Source organism: Oncorhynchus kisutch, linkage group LG27 (assembly GCF_002021735.2).
Source record: "Oncorhynchus kisutch isolate 150728-3 linkage group LG27, Okis_V2, whole genome shotgun sequence".
In the NCBI taxonomy this organism is placed as follows: Eukaryota; Metazoa; Chordata; class Actinopteri; order Salmoniformes; family Salmonidae; genus Oncorhynchus; species Oncorhynchus kisutch.
This window is the reverse complement of record NC_034200.2, coordinates 16,999,893-17,019,396: the sequence shown is the minus strand read 5'-3', so window position 1 is coordinate 17,019,396 and position 19,504 is coordinate 16,999,893. Positions and strand designations below refer to the sequence as shown.

The 19,504-nt window shown below is 44.9% G+C and overlaps 2 protein-coding genes across 2 annotated transcripts in view; both read right to left on the bottom strand.

Annotated features, from left to right (window-relative positions):
• Window positions 1-275: 275 nt before the first annotated feature.
• On the bottom strand, window positions 276-3,327 carry LOC109872277 (insulin-like growth factor-binding protein 1). Its single transcript, XM_020463462.2, has 4 exons — window positions 2,844-3,327; window positions 2,363-2,502; window positions 1,736-1,864; window positions 276-1,514 (listed from the first exon to the last, which is right to left on the bottom strand). Exons 1-4 carry the CDS (start codon window positions 3,190-3,192, stop codon window positions 1,389-1,391), a joined length of 744 nt encoding a protein of 247 aa, XP_020319051.1. The 5' UTR covers window positions 3,193-3,327; the 3' UTR covers window positions 276-1,388.
• A 7,944-nt stretch (window positions 3,328-11,271) lies between these two features.
• LOC109872139 (adenylate cyclase type 1) overlaps window positions 11,272-19,504 on the bottom strand; it is a 59,670-nt gene continuing 51,437 nt past the window's right edge. Inside the window, exons 14-19 of the mRNA XM_031807293.1 lie at window positions 19,041-19,170; window positions 18,010-18,126; window positions 15,346-15,492; window positions 15,156-15,254; window positions 14,772-15,011; window positions 11,272-13,545 (exon numbers count right to left, since the gene is read on the bottom strand). Of these exons, the coding sequence (XP_031663153.1) occupies window positions 13,138-13,545; window positions 14,772-15,011; window positions 15,156-15,254; window positions 15,346-15,492; window positions 18,010-18,126; window positions 19,041-19,170 (1,141 nt within the window). The 3' untranslated portion in view covers window positions 11,272-13,137. The remainder of the gene's footprint in view (window positions 13,546-14,771; window positions 15,012-15,155; window positions 15,255-15,345; window positions 15,493-18,009; window positions 18,127-19,040; window positions 19,171-19,504) is intronic.

Sequence of the window (19,504 nt, the reverse complement as noted above, 5' to 3'; positions counted from 1 at the left end):
TGACCCTCCAGCATGACAATGCCACCAGGCGTACTGCTCGTTCTGTGCATGATTTCCTGCAAGACAGGAATGTCAGTGTTCTGCCATTGCCAGTGAAGAGCCCAGATCTCAATCCCATTGAGCACTTCTGGGACCCGTTGGATCGGAGGGTGAGGGCTAGGGCCATTCCCCCCCAGAAATGTCCAGGAACTTGTAGGTGCCTTGGTGGAAGAGTGGGGTAACATCTCACAGCAAGAACTGGCAAATCCAGTGAGGAGGAGATGCACTGCAGTACTTAATGCAGCTGGTGGCCACAGCAGATACTGACTGTTACTTTTTTCTGTTAGTCACGTCTGTGGAACTTGTTCAGCTTATGTCTCAGTTGTTGCGTCTTGTTACGTTCATTCAAGTATTTACACAGTTTGCTGAACATAATTGCAGTTGACAGTGAGAGGACATTTCTTTCTTTTTTGCTGAGTTTATTTCTGTCAGGAACAGCGGCTTGACATATAATAAATAGACATGTAGTCATGGCATCAAATGAAACAAAAAGAGATAAGACGTCATTTCAGACAAACAAAACAATGACTTTACATGAGGAGGGCGGTGTGTGCGCCGACGAGTGTCACAACAAACCCCTGCTAAACCAGAAGACCTGCACAGACCAGTAGAGGTAGATAAAAGACTAAACAGTGGCTTGAATGAGCAGTGACATGTTTGTGCCTGGCCAACAGATGCGTACTTGTGGCACTTTAAGTATTTCCCCGATGCCCATTGAGGAAATATCAATGAGAATACATTCCGACACTGTCAACATGTCGACTGAATGAGGGGATGTGTTGTTTCATTTACATAAGTCCACTGGGTTGAATGAATCAAAAACAGATTCTGAAGACCCTGGACCGGGTTTGGCAGAGCTGGAGACCTGTGGTCTTCAGAGATGGAGTTATTTAGTCAGAAACACAAATGTATACACTGTTGCCCTATTTACAATCAGAAAATAGACAAACATATAAATAATCAAAAAATTACAAATGGTTCATACTAGTAAGCACATACACGTTTTGAATAAATAAGGTGTGATACGTCATGTAAATAAATTAAGAGTCATTTCGAAAAAAAAAAATTCAATAAAATGTTATGTTGTGTGCTCATGTGAATGAGAGTGTTTTTGTACGGATTTGTAGAAAGAAAGTCAGTATATTTGGTGGATGTTGATGTGTGTAGGCATGTGTTAAGTAGTGTTTAAGCTGAGTAAAAAATGACACAGTATATGTCCATACGCGTCTGTCCATGCGTGTGTGTGTGTGTGTGTGTGTGTGTGTGTGTGTGTGTGTGTGTGTGTGTGTGTGTGTGTGTGTGTGTCCGATTATATGCATACTGTAAATGTATGTCGGAGCGTCCAGGCTTTAGTGAGTGAGCTCCTGCTGACACTCTGAGTCTCCTAGTAGGTCATTTGACCCCGGGATCTTCTTCCCATTCCAGGAGGATACACACCAACACCTGGCAGGGGGTCCCACCAGAGACGACTCACACTAAAACAGAAGAGAGGGGAAAAGAGAGAGAAAAATGTTCAACGACATGGATCAACTTAAGTACATTGCTATTTTTGTTTGAACTCTCAACTAGGAACCAGAGTCTTCGTGATCCGATCACCTGGTCCTAATATCAACCACTAACGAGCAAATGCTCTTGCTAAACACACCAACCCCTTTCTATCGAGGCAGCTCCCGAAGAAGACGCGTGGGCTGCTTACCTGCTTAGCCTTGTGGAAGCCATGTTTGTCACAGTTAGGGAGGTAGAAGGTGGTGAACTTCTCTCCTAGTTCCTGCTGAGAGCTGGCTATCCTGTCGAGGGCTGCATGCAGCTCAATGTGGCAGGGCCCCTAGCGGTAGGACAAAGAGAGGGCAATGAACATCTAACACAAATAATACGCACAGAAATATGGACACAGAATACATATGAAATAAGTAGTTATATCTGACTGAAACAGATTAAATCACCACGTGATTAAATTCAAAGCTAATTTAATCTCAAGAGAATAACACTTTCCCACTGAGGCTTGGTGGTTTTTGTTAAAATGGCAACAGCTTCCTCTGGTGGCTAGGAGCTAAATTGACCTGAACTGTAAATCAGGTTTTAGAGGCCCTTTGCTGCATTAAGCTAAAGGTAAAGAAGAAGAAAGTAAGTCAGGGCCGTATAAAGCATCTGATTTAGGATCAGTTCAGCCTTTTAGATCACAATTAATAATATTACATGGAGAGGGGGAGACCTGATCCTAGATCAAAACTCCTACTCTGAGAAGCTTGATACAATAGTGGTAGGTTCCACCATTACAGTCTGATGACCGAGCTACCTAACTCAGATTGAATAGTGTGCGTACCTGTTCCACCAGGTTCTTGCGGATAACATTGACCTTGTCCTTGATGCTCTCCTGATTCCCCTCATCTCTTGGGTCAAAGGGGGTGTTAAGTCCCAGGAGGTAGGGCAGGGAGCTGAGGTCTGTCAACCATTCTACTACCTCTGTGCATCAGAGAGAGAAATGAGTGGGTGAGTATATCATTTTTAGCATTAGTTGACATGATATATTTTGTATTATGTTGTCAAAATAAGTTGATTTTGTATGGAAAGAAGGAAGGAAGTTATCTTTACTCATTGTGTATTCATTCCTTGTGTTATTAACTTTCTATAATTGTTCTATTCTTCTCTCTGAATTGTTGGGAAGGGCCCGTAAGTAAGCCTTTCACTGTTAGTCTATACCTGTTGTTTATGAAGCATATGACAAATATATATATATTTTTATCAATTCATCAATGAATCAATTATTTAAAAACTAAAACACAACAACAGAAAGCTGAGTCTACCTTGTCCCTTGTCCTCGATGCAGATAGCCTGTCCCCTAGTGAGAGAGTAGAGAGGTCTGGGGTCTCCAGATCTAGGGCTGCATTTGAACCCCTCAGCACAGTGGGCCGTGTACACCCCACAGGAGGCCCCCTTCGCCAGGGCACATGCTAAGCAGCAGCCACATCCCGGCTCCCTTAGAACCTGCTTACAGTCTGGGGAGATGGCCGGGCATTCATCCAGTTTCTCCTGGTTACAGGGGGCACAGCGGATAGGCTCTGGACCTACCACGGGGGAAAACAGGGCCAGAGAGGCCAGGAGGGACAATGACACCGCTGCCAGCAGGGTCAACTTCTCATATAATCCAAGCATCTTGAATCTGAAATCTTCAGGAGTAGGAAGAATCTTCAAGTATAGTTATTGCTTAGTTTTCGAGTTCTTTTGACTAGCACAATATACTGTAGATAGGTAGTTCTAGGTCTCCTTCTATCCTTCTGCACTGAATTCTCCAAACAGAAGAGCTGCAGTATTTATACAGAACTCTGACCCTCAGGGAGGTTAATGTTTGAACCAGATATTAAATATTTTGGACGGACAGAGCAGCAGCAGTTGTATTGGGTTGGAGGGTGGATGGATGGGTGGTTTGACCTCTGGTAGAGTGCGTAGATCTGAACTGAGGTTCACTGGAGCTGCCTGCCTGCCTGCCCTGTCGTCAATATTTACTCTGGGACGAGGAGTACAGTAATTGTACAAGGTGATGTTGGAAAACATTTGTGTGTGTGTGTGTGTGTGTGTTTTGACCCCTAAGACGGTTATTCATGGTCTTATGACCGGTATCATAATGAAGATGCAAGAATATATTTAAGAAGGGTATCTATTGAAATGTAATGACAAATACATGCTGTGTGATGTGGTAGACAAACTAATGAGGGATTGATGATGATGTGCATTGAGATTCATTCATGATAGGGTCAGAGGTTATAGGTAAGTCGAGAACTGGCTATGACTTGATTCTATTTGACTTAAACATATTTGTTGGTCAGTCCATGTGGTTGAAATAGGGGTCATCTGTGGGTCACATAAACACGATCATCCCCTCAATTGCATAACCAGGCAACCATAACATGTTTGTCTGGAGAAAGACTTTTGTAAATGGTCATTTCCTGTTGAAGTATTAGATCATCACACTTTATCTAAGGTAAACACTGAACACCTCGACACCCCTTCCCCATACCTCGATACACACATGCATACACACATGCACACACACTTTGTCTCTCTCTCTCTCTCTGTGACTCTATGAGATACCCCATGCTTCTCGTCACGTGATGAAGCATGGTGACTTTGTGTAATTACTGAGCTATTGGTCAGTGTGTCACGTCACACCAACTGAAGCCACCATGTCATTTGTAGATGTTGACAAACACAATAGGTTGGCTAGGAGTGTCACCTGCTCTCAGTGTCCTAATTCATGGTCATGAATCAACATAATTTATTGTGTATTGGTGACACAGCCTTTTTTGGTCTTGCAATGTTGCAATGTGCCCTTTTCAAGTCTACTCAACAACCAGCTCATATGTTGTAGCCTCCTCAATGCATAAGATTCACCAGACGTTGTGGGAAAGGATCATCCTAGGAGGATAAATTGAAAAAAGTATCATGGGCAGATTATCAAAATGTGTGTTTGATCACTATAATTGAATTATTCAATCTCTATAAACACAGGAGGGAAATGTACATTTGATATATTTTGTTTGTCCAGACCGTCATGACTACAGGGCTTATTATTGGTTCTTAGTGCAGTTGGCACCTTTCTCCGCCCTCTAGCCCCTCTCCTCTTCTGTGGTGGTGGTAGCTCGTCCTTCCCTCTCCTCTGCTGTGGTGGTGGTAGCTCGTCCTTCCCTATCCTCTTCTGTGGTGGTGGTAGCTCGTCCTTCCCTCTCCTCTAGTGTGGTGGTGGTAGCTCGTCCTTCCAACTCCTCTAGTGTGGTGGTGGTAGCTCGACCATCCCTCTCCTCTTCTGTGGTGGTGGTAGCTCGTCCTTCCCTCTGCTCTTCTGTGGTGGTGGTAGCTCGTCCTTCCCTCTCCTCTTCTGTGGTGGTGGTAGCTCATCCTTCCCTCTCCTCTTCTGTGGTGGTGGTAGCTCGTCCTTCCCACTCCTCTTCTGTGGTGGTAGCTCGTCCTTCCCTCTCCTCTTCTGTGGTGGTGGTAGCTCGTACTTCCCTCTCCTCTGCTGTGGTGGTAGCTCGTCCTTCCCTCTCCTCTTCTGTGGTCGTGGTGGTGTAGTTGGTTGCTCTTCATCTGACGATCTGACGATGACCAGGAGTCTCCTCCTTGTGCAATGTGTTTGTTTCCCTCTCCTGTTGATGGGTAGCTGAGGCTGGAATAAATTGAAATACTTGCACCGAACCGTCAACAAAAATATAAAGTGAGAAGAGGGCTGGGGACAGGAGCCTACTTTCCTCTACTTCCAGCTGAGCTCCATCCTCTTCCCCATTAGCCTCTCTGTTTCCCAGGGAGGATGAACCCTGGTCAGGTTTCCTCATCCCAGAGGTCCCCTGTTGTCTGGGTAGGAGTTGGATATGGTAGGCCTACAGAGAGATAGTTGATCTCCACCTGGGCAGCACTACTTTGGTCCAGAGAACTGGAGTCCCGACAAGGCCTCCGCACCTGAAGACACTTCCTCTTCATCCTCCTCCCCTTCTTCCTGGATGGGTTCCAGCAGCTGTATCATTAGTTTTTCATGAGCTGATTAGTTTTATGCAAATAGATCATGTGAACCTGATGAACTGAACAGGGCTATATATATAATATATAGGATTCTTGTATTATTTGTGATGACTCTGAAGCTAGCAAAATGACTGATCATTTCAATAGCACACATTATAATGACTATGCAGCAGTAGCACCAACAGTAGAATTTGCATACTTCCAATTCAAAATCTTGGTTTCTGGAGACATTTCTGGTTGGAGACATCCCTTTTAACTTACATATTGCTGTCGAGTCTCTAAAACATCAATTAACTGAGGATTTTTATTTATTTACCTTTATTTAACTAGGCAAGTCAGTTAAGAACAAATTCTTATTTTCAATGACTGCCTAGGAACAGTGGGTTAACTGCCTGTTCAGGGGCAGAACAACAGATTTGTACCTTGTCAGCTCTGAGATTTGAACTTGTCCAACGCTCTAACCACTAGGCTACCCTGCCGCACCAAGAAGGAACGTTTGTGCAGTTGAACACCACATGTTTTTATCTTACATTCCCTTTCTTGCTTAATTGTAACCGTAGAGACATTGATTGATGGGCCATCATAACAACAGCAGCTGGTCAGTTTGGTTTGCCCTTATTTGTGTCACACAAGTCCGCCTTTGCTTAAACTACAGAAAACTGTGCCAGTCATGGTTATGGCAGTACAAACCGTGACACCAATCCTGGTTTGGTAGAGCCAGCATCTGCCCATATCAGAGACAGATGAGATTACACAAACATTCTTATTCATAAAATGTTCTAAGTTCGACTAATTTCTCTTAATGTTCAATTTTCTAGGACCAGCAAATATTACAATTACAATTGGTTCAAATGTAAAATGTTTGGTCATTTATCAGACGATCTTATCCAGAGCAATTAAATCAAATCAAATCCAATTTTATTTGTCACATACACATGGTTAGCAGATGTTAATGCGAGTGTAGCGAAATGCTTGTGCTTCTAGTTCCGACAATGCAGTAATAACCAACAAGTAATCTAACTAACAATTCCAAAACTACTGTCTTATACACAGTGTAAGTGGATAAAGAATATGTACATAAGGATATATGAATGAGTGATGGTACAGAGCAGCATAGGCAAGATACAGTAGATGGTATCGAGTACAGTATATACATATGAGATGAGTATGTAAACAAAGTGGCATAGTTAAAGTGGCTAGTGATACATGTATTACATAAGAATGCAGTCGATGATATAGAGTACAGTATATACGTATGCATATGAGCTGAATAATGTAGGGTAAGTAACATTATATAAGGTAGCATTGTTTAAAGTGGCTAGTGATATATTTACATCATTTCCCATCAATTCCCATTATTAAAGTGGCTGGAGTTGAGTCAGTGTCAGTGTCAGTGTCAGTGTGTTGGCAGCAGCCACTCAATGTTAGTGGTGGCTGTTTAACAGTCTGATTGCCTTGAGATAGAAGCTGTTTTTCAGTCTCTCGGTCCCAGCTTTGATGCACCTGTACTGACCTCGCCTTCTGGATGATAGCGGGGTGAACAGGCAGTGTCTCGGGTGGTTGATGTCCGTCCTTGATGATCTTTATGGCCTTCCTGTAACATCGGGTGGTGTAGGTGTCCTGGAGGGCAGGTAGTTTGCCCCCGGTGATGCGTTGTGCAGACCTCACTACCCTCTGGAGAGCCTTACGGTTGTGGGCGGAGCAGTTGCCGTACCAGGCGGTGATACAGCCCGCCAGGATGCTCTCGATTGTGCATCTGTAGAAGTTTGTGAGTGCTTTTGGTGACAAGCCGAATTTCTTCAGCCTCCTGAGGTTGAAGAGGCGCTGCTGCGCCTTCTTCACGATGCTGTCTGTGTGAGTGGACCAATTCAGTTTGTCTGTGATGTGTATGCCGAGGAACTTAAAGCTTGCTACCCTCTCCACTACTGTTCCATCGATGTGGATAGGGGGGTGTTCCCTCTGCTGTTTCCTGAAGTCCACAATCATCTCCTTAGTTTTGTTGACGTTGAGTGTGAGGTTATTTTCCTGACACCACACTCCGAGGGCCCTCACCTCCTCCCTGTAGGCTGTCTTGTCGTTGTTGGGAATCAAGCCTACCACTGTTGTGTCGTCCGCAAACTTGATGATTGAGTTGGAGGCATGCGTGGCCACGCAGTCGTGGGTGAACAGGGAGTACAGGAGAGACCTCAGAATGCACCCTTGTGGGGCCCCAGTGTTGAGGATCAGCGGGGTGGAGATGTTGTTGCCTACCCTCACCACCTGGGGGTGGCCCGTCAGGAAGTCCAGTACCCAGTTGCACAGGGCGGGGTCGAGACCCAGGGTCTCGAGCTTGATGACGAGCTTGGAGGGTACTATGGTGTTGAATGCCGAGCTGTAGTCGATGAACAGCATTCTCACATAGGTATTCCTCTTGCAGTGTGGTTGAGATTGCATCGTCTGTGGACCTATTTGGGCGGTAAGAAAATTGGAGTGGGTCTAGGGTGTCAGGTAGGGTGGAGGTGATATGGTCCTTGACTAGTCTCTCAAAGCACTTCATGATGACGGAAGTGAGTGCTACGGGGCGGTAGTCGTTTAGCTCAGTTACCTTAGCTTTCTTGGGAACAGGAACAATGGTGGCCCTCTTGAAGCATGTGGGAACAGCAGACTGGTATAGGGATTGATTGAATATGTCTGTAAACACACCGGCCAGCTGGTCTGCGCATGCTCTGAGGGCGCGGCTGGGGATGCCGTCTGGGCCTGCAGCCTTGCGAGGGTTAACACGTTTAAATGTCTTACTCACCTCGGCTGCAGTGAAGGAGAGACCGCATGTTTTCGTTGCAGGCCGTGTCAGTGGCACTGTATTGTCCTCAAAGCGGGCAAAAAAGTTTAGTCTGCCTGGGAGCAAGACATCCTGGTCCGTGACTGGGCTGGATTTCTTCTTGTAGTCCGTGATTGACTGTAGACCCTGCCACATGCCTCTTGTGTCTGAGCCGTTGAATTGAGATTCTACTTTGTCTCTGTACTGACGCTTAGCTTGTTTGATAGCCTTGCGGAGGGAATAGCTGCACTGTTTGTATTCGGTCATGTTACCAGTCACCTTGCCCTGATTAAAAGCAGTAGTTCGCGCTTTCAGTTTCACGCGAATGCTGCCATCAATCCACGGTTTCTGGTTAGGGAATGTTTTAATCGTTGCTATGGGAACGACATCTTCAACGCACGTTCTAATGAACTCGCACACCGAATCAGCGTATTCGTCAATATTGTTATCTGACGCAATACGAAACATATCCCAGTCCACGTGATGGAAGCAGTCTTGGAGTGTGGAGTCAGCTTGGTCGGACCAGCGTTGGACAGACCTCAGCGTGGGAGCCTCTTGTTTTAGTTTCTGTCTGTAGGCAGGGATCAACAAAATGGAGTCGTGGTCAGCTTTTCCGAAAGGAGGGCGGGGCAGGGCCTTATATGCGTCACGGAAGTTAGAGTAACAATGATCCAAGGTTTTTCCACCCCTGGTTTTTCCACCCCTGGTTGCGCAATCGATATGCTTGTTTTCAGATTAGCCTTGTTAAAATCCCCAGCTACAATGAATGCAGCCTCCGGATGAATGGATTCCAGTTTGCAAAGAGTCAAATAAAGTTCGTTCAGAGCCATCGATGTGTCTGCTTGGGGGGGGGATATATACGGCTGTGATTATAATCGAAGAGAATTCTCTTGGTAGATATTGCGGTCTACATTTGATTGTGAGGAATTCTAAATCAGGTGAACAGAAGGATGAGTTCCTGTATGTTTCTTTCATCACACCATGTCTCGTTAGCCATAAGGCATACGTCCCCGCCCCTCTTCTTACCAGAAAGATGTTTGTTTCTGTCGGCGCGATGCGTGGAGAAACCCGCTGGCTGCACCGCCTCCGATAGTGTCTCTCCAGTGAGCCATGTTTCCGTGAAGCAAAGAACGTTACAGTCTCTGATGTCCCTCTGGAATGCTACCCTTGCTCGGATTTCATCATCCTTGTTGTCAAGAGACTGGACATTGGCGAGAAGAATGCTAGGGAGTGGTGCACGATGTGCCCGTCTCCGGAGTCTGACCAGAAGACCGCCTCGTTTCCCTCTTTTTCGGAGTCGTTTTTTTGGGTCGCTGCATGGGATCCATTCCATTGTCCTGTTTGAGAGGCAGAACACAGGATCCGCATCGCGAAAAACATATTCTTGGTCATACTGATGGTGAGTTGACGCTGATCTTATATTCAGTAGTTCTTCTCGACTGTATGTAATGAAACCTAGGATGACCTGGGGTACTAATGTAAGAAATAACACGTAAAAAAACAAAAAACTGCATAGTTTCCTAGGAACGCGAAGCGAGGCGGCCATCTCTGTCGGCGCCGGAAGTAGACAGAGATGGTCAGTAACCGAAAGCTTGTTGGTTCGAAACCCCAACCCGACAGTGTCAGTGACTTAAATGTCTTGCTCAAGGGCACACCAACAGATTTTGTTCCTAGTCGGGTTGGGGTTTCGAACCAACAAGCTTTCGGTTACTGGCCCAATGTTCCTAACCGCTAGGCTACCTGCCGCAAATATTCAACATCCACTCTGTCAGTGCTACCCAGTTACTTACAGTATGTAGCCAGTGTGTTTACCTTGGGAATCCTACAGGCACAGAACCATATAAGCAGAGCTGACACACAACTGGATTTACTAATGAGGTCGATAGTATTATCAACTACGTTTAGTAGTTAGAGTAACCACCGAAAGGCTAGTCATCCTCCAATATAATAGGTTATAACAGAACACCACAACAGACTGTGTAAACCAGGGAGTACTGTTGAGCAGGCCAGGCCAGTTCTTTATTGACTTAACTGTTATACTGATTGAGCCCAGGGAAAACCACAAAATACTGGGAAAACATTGGAAAGCATTGGCCGCCGCTCAACATTTTGGGATATTTCTAGGTTTATCTGTGGAAAGTAACACAGACAGACTAGGCCAATTTGCCAGTGTCAGTGACTTTGGGTAGCTGAAGCTTTGCAAGGAAGTTGTTATTGTAAGAACCATGTTGGTTCAAAGGTTAACAAATGGACCTGGAAAACCCCATTGAACACACACACACTGAGTATACAAAACATAAAAACACCTTCTATTTCCATGACATAGACTGACCAGGTGAATCGTGGTGAAAGCTATGATCCCATATTGATGTCCCTTGTTAAATTCACTTGAATCAGTGTAGATGGAGGGGAGGAGACGGCTTAAAGAAGCCTTTTTAAAGACTTCAGACAGTTGAGACTTGGAGTGTGTCAGTGGTTGAATGGGCAAGACAGAAGGTTGAAGTGCCTTTGAAGGGGGTATGGTAGCACGTTAGACGCACAGGTTTGTGTCAAGAACTGCAACGCTGCTGTGCTTTTCACACACAGTGTCCCGTGTGCATCAAGAATGGTCCACCACCCAAAAGGACCTCCAGCCAACTTGGGAACTGTGGGAAGCATTGGACTCAACAGGTGCCAGCATCCCTGTGGAGACCTTTTTCCGAGAGAAAAATAACATGCTTTAACGAGGACTAACCTCATCAAGGAAATGACTTGGCATCCCAGGACACCAGCATTCCAGAATCTTGACCTAATTCCTAATTTAATTCCTACACACACACACACACACACACACACACACACACACACACACACACACACACACACACACACACACACACACACACACACAAACACACACACACATCAAGAAACTTAAGATCATGTATTTTGTACATCAACAATGTGTTTATTACAAAATAAACTGTAAACGGAGATAACTGTACAAGATACGTTGTTTATAGCTGTTTACAGCTGTAGTAATCTATTTACAAAAGTACCATTGTCTGTGTATCAAACTGATGAGCTAAAAAGGCATGTTTCAATCACGGTAAGCTTTCTTAGAAGTAAGGCAAAATACTTGAAACTGGAACTGCAGATCGAGTGAAAGTCGTCACCTACTGTATCTCTCTAATGGCCAGGCTTAATCTACGGTATGGGAGCTGGAAACTGTGATTCTACAGCTCCTACGTAGGTTGCTGAGTCTATACTTATTTGCAGAATACGGATTTTTGTGTGTGTGTGTGATGTGCACAGGGGTGCATGTCTATGTGTGTGTGTGTGTGTGTGGGTTTGTGTAAGTGCATGTGTGAAGGTGTGAGCATGTGTATGTCGCTGGATGTGTGTGTGTGTAAGACGTAGAGAACGTGTGTAAACGTACCGTTGACACTAACACGGCCGCACCGGGTTTGGCATTCACTAGAGTTCTACAGCGCACGTCAGTCGGACTCAAGGATAAGGGCATCCTTATCGCTCTGTGGGTCAAAGCCAATGTACTTTACCCAATACCTCTCGTACCGACCTCACTTTCAAAGCCTTGGCTGCTTGTGTAGCCAACACAGGACACACACTCCCACACGTAATCCTTATCAGAGCAGAGCAATGGACGAATAACAAGCCTTGATCAATACACGAGCTCAACAAGGTCACAGAAGCAAACAAAGTGTGTGTATTTCTCCCGGTCGCCTACATTAGAAATAATACTATGTTACTTACCCTCATCCGATACATGTTTGTTTGGATCCATGAGACATCAAAAAAAAAATGTCATATGCAGTAAACCATATATCCTGCCTATTGAGTGTTTCTGGGAGAAAAAATTACCTGAATGACTTTTTCCCTCGTTGCTCTAGAAATCCAGAGACCTAGATGGTATTTGTGCTCCTGCCGTGAAGGACGATGTACTAAACCACAGGATCTTAAAAGAAGCTCATTGCTTTGGTTTGCGCTCGACGGGGAACCGGACCAGTCAATCTATCCCAGCAGTATGAGCAGCACTAACAGTTCGTGAACTGCCGAAAACCTTTCAAAAGCCTTTTGAGATTTTGAAAACTCTTTGAATGTATAAAAACCTATTTGTGCTAATTTGTTTAAGATTTAAGAACACCCACATGCACACACACATATAAATATTTGTGTAGAAATACACACTTGCATGCATACCATACGTACAGTACACAGATTGTATTTACACTGTGAAGGATGGAATGTATCCTTGGCATAATCAGAGAAGAAGACATAAAAAAGCATTAATAACATGATCAGTCCTCTTATATGTGGATAATACTGGGTTGTGTGTGCATGACCCCTTGTTGGGACTGTGCACACACAGAGGGACGACACACTGTCACCTGACTGCCACCCTTAAGTCATCAAGCATGGTGTTCCAATCCTGGAAGCTGGAATCCTTCAGTTGATTGTATGTGGATCCAAACGGTGGCAAGTCACAACTACTGTCACAAAAACGTACACAAACCCAATCAAGTCCGCAGGTTGATTGCAATTGGGATTTTAAACTTGGTGTGATTGTCCAGATATCCAATCTGACCATCCTCAGAACCAGGTAGCTCCTGGAGGAGCATCCCTCCATTGATCCATTGTGCAGTGGACTGTCCCAGTATCCCAGTTACCCACAGGAGACCTTGGTTCATTCTGTAGTGGGACCCTCAGTGGATCTAGTCCTGATGGATGTTATAGCCCAGGATCCTGGAGCTCAAGTTTACAATAGTGCAGCGCTTCTTCTCTCCACCAACCTACACAGCCACTCCTCCCACATCTACCTCTGTCTCCTCTTCTTCCTCCTCCTCTCCCAGAGTAGGCACGCAGTGCGAGGGCAAGCATTGCGTGGTGTGGACGTTGACACCGGGGCTAGAGCTGCTGTTACCCATGCCACCGAGGCTAACCATGCTAGCACGGACGGTGAAGCTGGCGACAGAGTTGACGCTGCCCAGTTTGGTGGGAACGCTGGCCTTGCCGCAGGAGTGGGCGCGGCGGTTCAGGCTGGCAGAGCGCACCACGGAGGACGTGGGGGCACAGCCGGTGCTGTGGACCTTGCCCTCCAGGAAGTATGTGAGCATCTCACCCTTACCCTTCACGCTGACCTTGCCCCGGCACACCAGGTCATAGTTATCCCCCAGGATCCGGTACACATCTTCTGTTACCTTGGGGAGGGAGGGAGGGAAATAGAGAGAGAGAGAGGTTATACCACTGTCATACAATGAAATTTACTCTAGGCCAATCAACAGGCCTTAATCATAACACATAATTTAGTACAGTACACATGGCACATGCACAGATAGGGCTCAACCAGTACACAGGCACATGCACAGATAGGGCTCAACCAGTACACAGGCATAGATAGGGCTAAACCTGTACACAGGCACATGCACAGATAGGGCTCAACCAGTACACAGGCATAGATAGGGCTCAACCAGTACACAGGCACATGCACAGATAGGGCTCAACCAGTACACAGGCACATGCACAGATAGGGCTCAACCAGTACAGGTATATGCATAGATAGGGCTCAACCAGTGCCTGAGCACTTGCCCTCCTATGATAAAGTGCCCTAGCAGCTCTGTGGTTTAAAAAAAAGTAGTCTTTACATTTTTGCTTTCATTTTGAATGTAACAAAATGCACATCAAACTATCTTATTTTATAAGCTCATGAATCTCATAAAATACCCTCTCCCCTGCCTTCCCGCTCAAAGAGCGCACACCTCTGACTTGCATGCGTGGCCACTGGCCACATGCGGCCACTGGGCGGGAAGACAGTAATACGCCAACTGGTAGGAGGCTACTGGTAGGTAGGAGGCTACTGGTAGGTAGGAGGCTACTTTTGAGTTGGATCTGTCATTCGTGTCTCTCACTGTTATGGACAAAGAATGGGGCAATCTGACTGCTTGTTGCTAAGAGGCAGATGTCAGCAGCAGAACAAATTCAAATCAAGTTTGTTCCAACAGCATATCTAATTAGCCTACACTAGCATTTTACCTTTATTTAACTAGGCAAGTCAGTTAAGAACAAATTCTTATTTTCAATGGTGGCCTACGAACAGTGGGCTAACTGCCTTGTTCAGGGGCAGAAGGACAGATTTTTACCTTGTCTGCTCTGGGATTTGATCTTGCAAACTTTCAGTTACAAGTCCAACGCTCTAACCACTAGGCTACCTGCTGCCCCATTCTTATTCTCTTTGGTCAGCTGATAGCCACTCTTCTCCCCATGTCAATCATCTCATGTCCTCTCTTGACCTAGGAGTCACTGGCACTAGCTTGCCTACAATATGTGATGAGTGAGTGTGTTGTTGCAGGAAATATATAGGCCTATAAATGTTGACATTTTGCCTACAAAAGGCAGCTGGTAGGTTAATGCACAGCCCTGACAGTACCTGTATCTTGCCAGGGACTCCGGTGCTGTCCATGCGGCTGGCCACGTTCACTGTGTTCCCCCAGATATCATACTGAGGCCTCCTGGCCCCGATCACCCCCGCCACCACTGGACCCACGTTGATACCCACTCTCAGGACAAAGTCGTTGTATGACTGGTAGTTGATTTCATCCAGCACATCGAACATCTCAATAGCATAGTCTGCCACTGTGCTCAGGTGATCATAGACAGATTTTTTGTCCTATAGAAGGGAGTAAGGAAGTAAACAAAGATTGCTTTTAATTATCACATTCATTCACTGTCCTTGTTATATTCATACTTTTTACATGTTATTTAACACACACACACAAGACCGCACCAGAAACACACAAACACACACACTTGCCTTTGTTCCGATGGTGGGGACTAGACCCACAGCTGCCATATATGTGCTGCCAATGGTTTTGATCTTCTCTATGTCCTTATAGCATTCTTTATCCATGAGCTGATGAAAAAATGAGATTTACACCTATACACAGGAGAAGGCAACAAAGGATGTTAGTATCCCAGATAACTGTAGCAGCCAACATCCTCACCTCGTCAAAATCTGCGATGATTTCATTGAGTAGTCTCAGACACTCCACTCCCATGTTGTTCCCATCCAGCTCAATGTAGAAGTCATTGAAGTTGGGGATGGAAGCAAACAGCACTCCGACTTGGGCATAGGACTGGTAATACAGATCCTATAGAAAAACACATAGCCAACCATAGTCACTAGGCCAAATAGATGTACTGTGTAGTGAACAAAAATATAAACGTAGCATGTAAGGTGTTGGTCCCATGTTTCATGAGCTGAAAGAAAAGATCCCAGAAAATGTCCATACGCACAGAAAGCTTATTTCTCTCAAATGTTGAGCACAAATTTGTTTACATCCCTGTTAGTGAGTATTTCTCCTTTGCCAAGATAATTCAAGCCCTTTGGTGGAGAAAAACTGATTCTGATTGGCTGGGCCTGGCTCCCAAGTGGGCTGCGCCCCTGACCAGTCATGTGAAATCCATAGATTAGGGCCTAACAAATGCATTTCAAATGACTGATTTCCTTATAAGAACTGTAACTGAGTAAAATTGTGGAAATTGTTGCATGTTGTATTTATTTTGTTCCGTATACAGTGCCTTCGGAAAGTATTCAGACCCCTTGACTTTTTCCACATTTTGTTACGTTACAGACTTGATTAAATAAATTGATTAAATAAAAATATTTCCTCAGCAATCTACTCATAATGACAAAGAGAAAACAGGTTCTTAGAAATGTTGCTAATAAAACATTATACAAAACAGAAAGAGCCTATATACATAACTATTCAGACCCTTCGCTATGAGACTCAAAATTGAACTCCGATGCATCCTGTTTCCACCTCTGGTAAATTCAAGTGATTGGACATTATTTGGAAAGGTACGCACCTGTCTATATAAGGTCCCACAGTTGACAATGCATGTCAGAGCAAAAACCCAGCAATGAGGTCGAATGAAATTTCCCTAGACCTCTAAGACAGGATTGTGTCGAAGTTTGGAACCACCAAGACTCTTCCTAGAGCTGGCTGCCTGGCCAAATTGAGCAATCGGGGGAAAAGGGCCTTGGTCAGGGAGGTGACGAAGAACCTGATGGTCACTCTGACAAAGCTCCAGAGTTTCTCTGTGGTGATGGAAGAACCTTCCAGAAGGACAACCATCTCAGCAGCACTCTCTATGGAACAGTGGCCAAATGGAAGCCACTCCTCAGTAAAAGGCACAGGACAGCCCGCTTGGAATTTGCGAAAAGGCACCTAAAGGACTCACAGACCACGAGAAACAAGATTCTCTGGTCTGATGAATCCAAGACTGAACTCATTGGCCTGAATGCCAAGCCTCACGCGTGGTGTAAAGTACTTAAATAAAAATACATTACTATTTATATTTTTACTTTTACCCTCACTTCACTACTTTCCAAAATAAAATTATATCGTTTTTACTCCATACATTCTTCCTGACACCCAAAAGTACTCATTACATTTTTAATGACTAGCAGGACAGGAAAATGGCCCATTTCACACACTTATCAAGAGAGTGTCCCTGGGCATCCCTAATGCCTCTGATCTGGCAGACTCATTAAATACAAATGCTTCATTTGAGTGTCTGTGTGTTGGAGAGTGCACATGGCTATCTGTAAATGCAAAAACTAAATGGTGCTGTCTGGTTTGCTTAATATTAGCACTTTGAAATTATTTATACATTCACTTTTGATACTTAAGTATATTTAAAACCAAATACTTTTAGACTTTTTCTAAAGGAATATTTTACCCGGTGACTTTCACTTGAGTCATTTCTATTAAGTTATCTTTACTTTTACTCAAGTATGACCATTGTTTCCTTTTTCCAGCTCTGGCGTCACGTCTGGAGGAAACCTGGCACCATTCCTACGGTGAAGCATGGTGGTGGCAGCATCATGCTGTGGGGTCATTTTTCAGCAGCTGGGACTCGGAGACTAGTTAGGATTGAGTTAAAGATGAACAGAGCAAAGTACAGACAGATCCTTAATGAAAACCTGCTCCAGAGCACTCAGGACCTCAGACTGGGGCGAAGGTTCACCTTCCATAGGACAACAACCCAAAGCACACAACCAAGACAACGCAGGGGTGGCTTCGGGACAAGTCTCTGAATGTCCTTGAGTGGCCCAGCCAGAGCCCGGACTTGAACCCGATTGAACATCTCTGGAGAGACCTGAAAATAGCTGTGCAGCGACGCTCCCTATCCAACCTGACAGAGCTTGAGAAGATCTGCAGAGAAGAATGGGAGTAAATCCTCATATACAGGTGTGCCAAGCTTGTAGCATCATACCAAAGAAGACTTGAGGCCGTAATCGCTGCCAAAGGTGCTTCAACAATGTACTGAGTAAAGGGTTTAAAGACTTATGCGAATGTGACATTTTATTTTAAATAGAAAAACACCCCCCCCCCAAAAAAATGTGCTTTGTCATTATGAGGTATTGTGTGTAGATTGATGAGGGGAAAAACCAATTTAAACCATTTTAGAATAAGGCTGTAACGTAACAAAATGTGGAAAATGTCAAGGGATCTGAATACTTTCCGAAGGCAGTGTATATGGCAAGATACTATTGATCCTTTGAAGGAAAGGTAATATCCTTTATGAAACAACACATTTTGTGTCTGTCTGCCTGCCTGTGTCTGTCTGTTTATCTGTCCGTCCGTCTACGTAGGACCCACCATGTTTCTGGGGTTGGACAGGAGGAAGTGTTGAGCCACATGAGCAGGAAGCAGGTTGAAGAGAATCCTCCTGTTGTCCAGCTTGACCTTCTCCATGCCGTCCCTCTCCTCCTCCGCCTGACAACACACACAAACACAAACACATACATTTGAATAAAATAATTATCCCCAAAGTACAACTCAAGGATGCAGTTCAAAGCTCCTACCACAAGGTGTCGGTATAAGCTCTAAATGTACACCAGGGCTGAGGCACCATGTTAGTCTGACATTGTGGACAAGGAGCACTTAGAATCAAGAGTTAAAGGTCCAAACCTAAAGCCAAACCCTACTAGACACTACAACTGCCCTACCAGCCAAGTGTCTCTATTGTACCAAACCATGTCAATATCAGTGACTTGTCCTGACCTATCCTTACCAACCATGCCAATATCACCCCCTTGTCCTGTATAGGGTTACAGTATTCTGTGAACTTTCAATAAATTCCCTGGTTCCCAGTGATTCCCCAGTGATGTGTGTAATAAAACTGTTCCTTCTCCCTTCATGTGACCTGACGTGACCTCAGCCCACATTCCTCACAAATCCACAGCAACCCACCCTTATCAGTGACTGCAACCATGTGATTGCCTTTTCCCTTACTTAGTAACTCTCCAGGCCCATATGTATTATCCAACCGCCATTGACCCCACCACATACATTCCTCATAAATGTAACCATTATCCTCTACTATAGCAAGTATTTCAAACTATAACCCAACACAACCACGCCAATAACAGCCCCTTGTCCTATTGTAAACAACCATGCCAATATCAGCCCTGTCCTATCGTAACCAACAACGCCAATATCAGCCATCACCATGCTAGCATCTGCCAGCAGCTTTAACAGCCAATAGCCTGGCATTTGGCAGCCAAAAGCCTCAAAATATGACTTGGCATGGTATGGTCACAACAGAAGGTTGGATGATGAGTAAAGCATGGTGTTCATCAGCTAGCTAGATCTATGCATACGAGAACAGCCCACACAGACACACACACCTGTGTGGCCCAAAGGAAGTCCAGTCGTAGTTTGAGGTCCAGCTGTCTGGAGTGGAGGGCCAGGGCACTGGTGAACAGCAGCAGGGACAGGATGGGCTCATAGCCCTGGATCTGGAGATTAGACCCCCCGCTGTGTGACAAACCAACAGAGACATCAGCAACAATCTTCACAAAAGACCTCATCATTCATTAAAAGGGAGAGTTGAGGTATAGGGAGAGACCCAGCCCCTCCACAGAGATATTTTTTTAGAATAGATTAGATTCAACCTTATTGTCATTGAACAATACAATACAAAGAAATGCAGTTAGCATCTGACCAGAAGTGCAAATAACTGAGTACAAAAAATGTACAAGTGAAACAATTAAGTAGGATGCTTAAATGTGCAATGAAGGCAAATGGCAAGTGCAAGGAGGCATGCAACTGAAATGCAGGGATAGCAGAAATTAGGTTACAGAGGTAGACA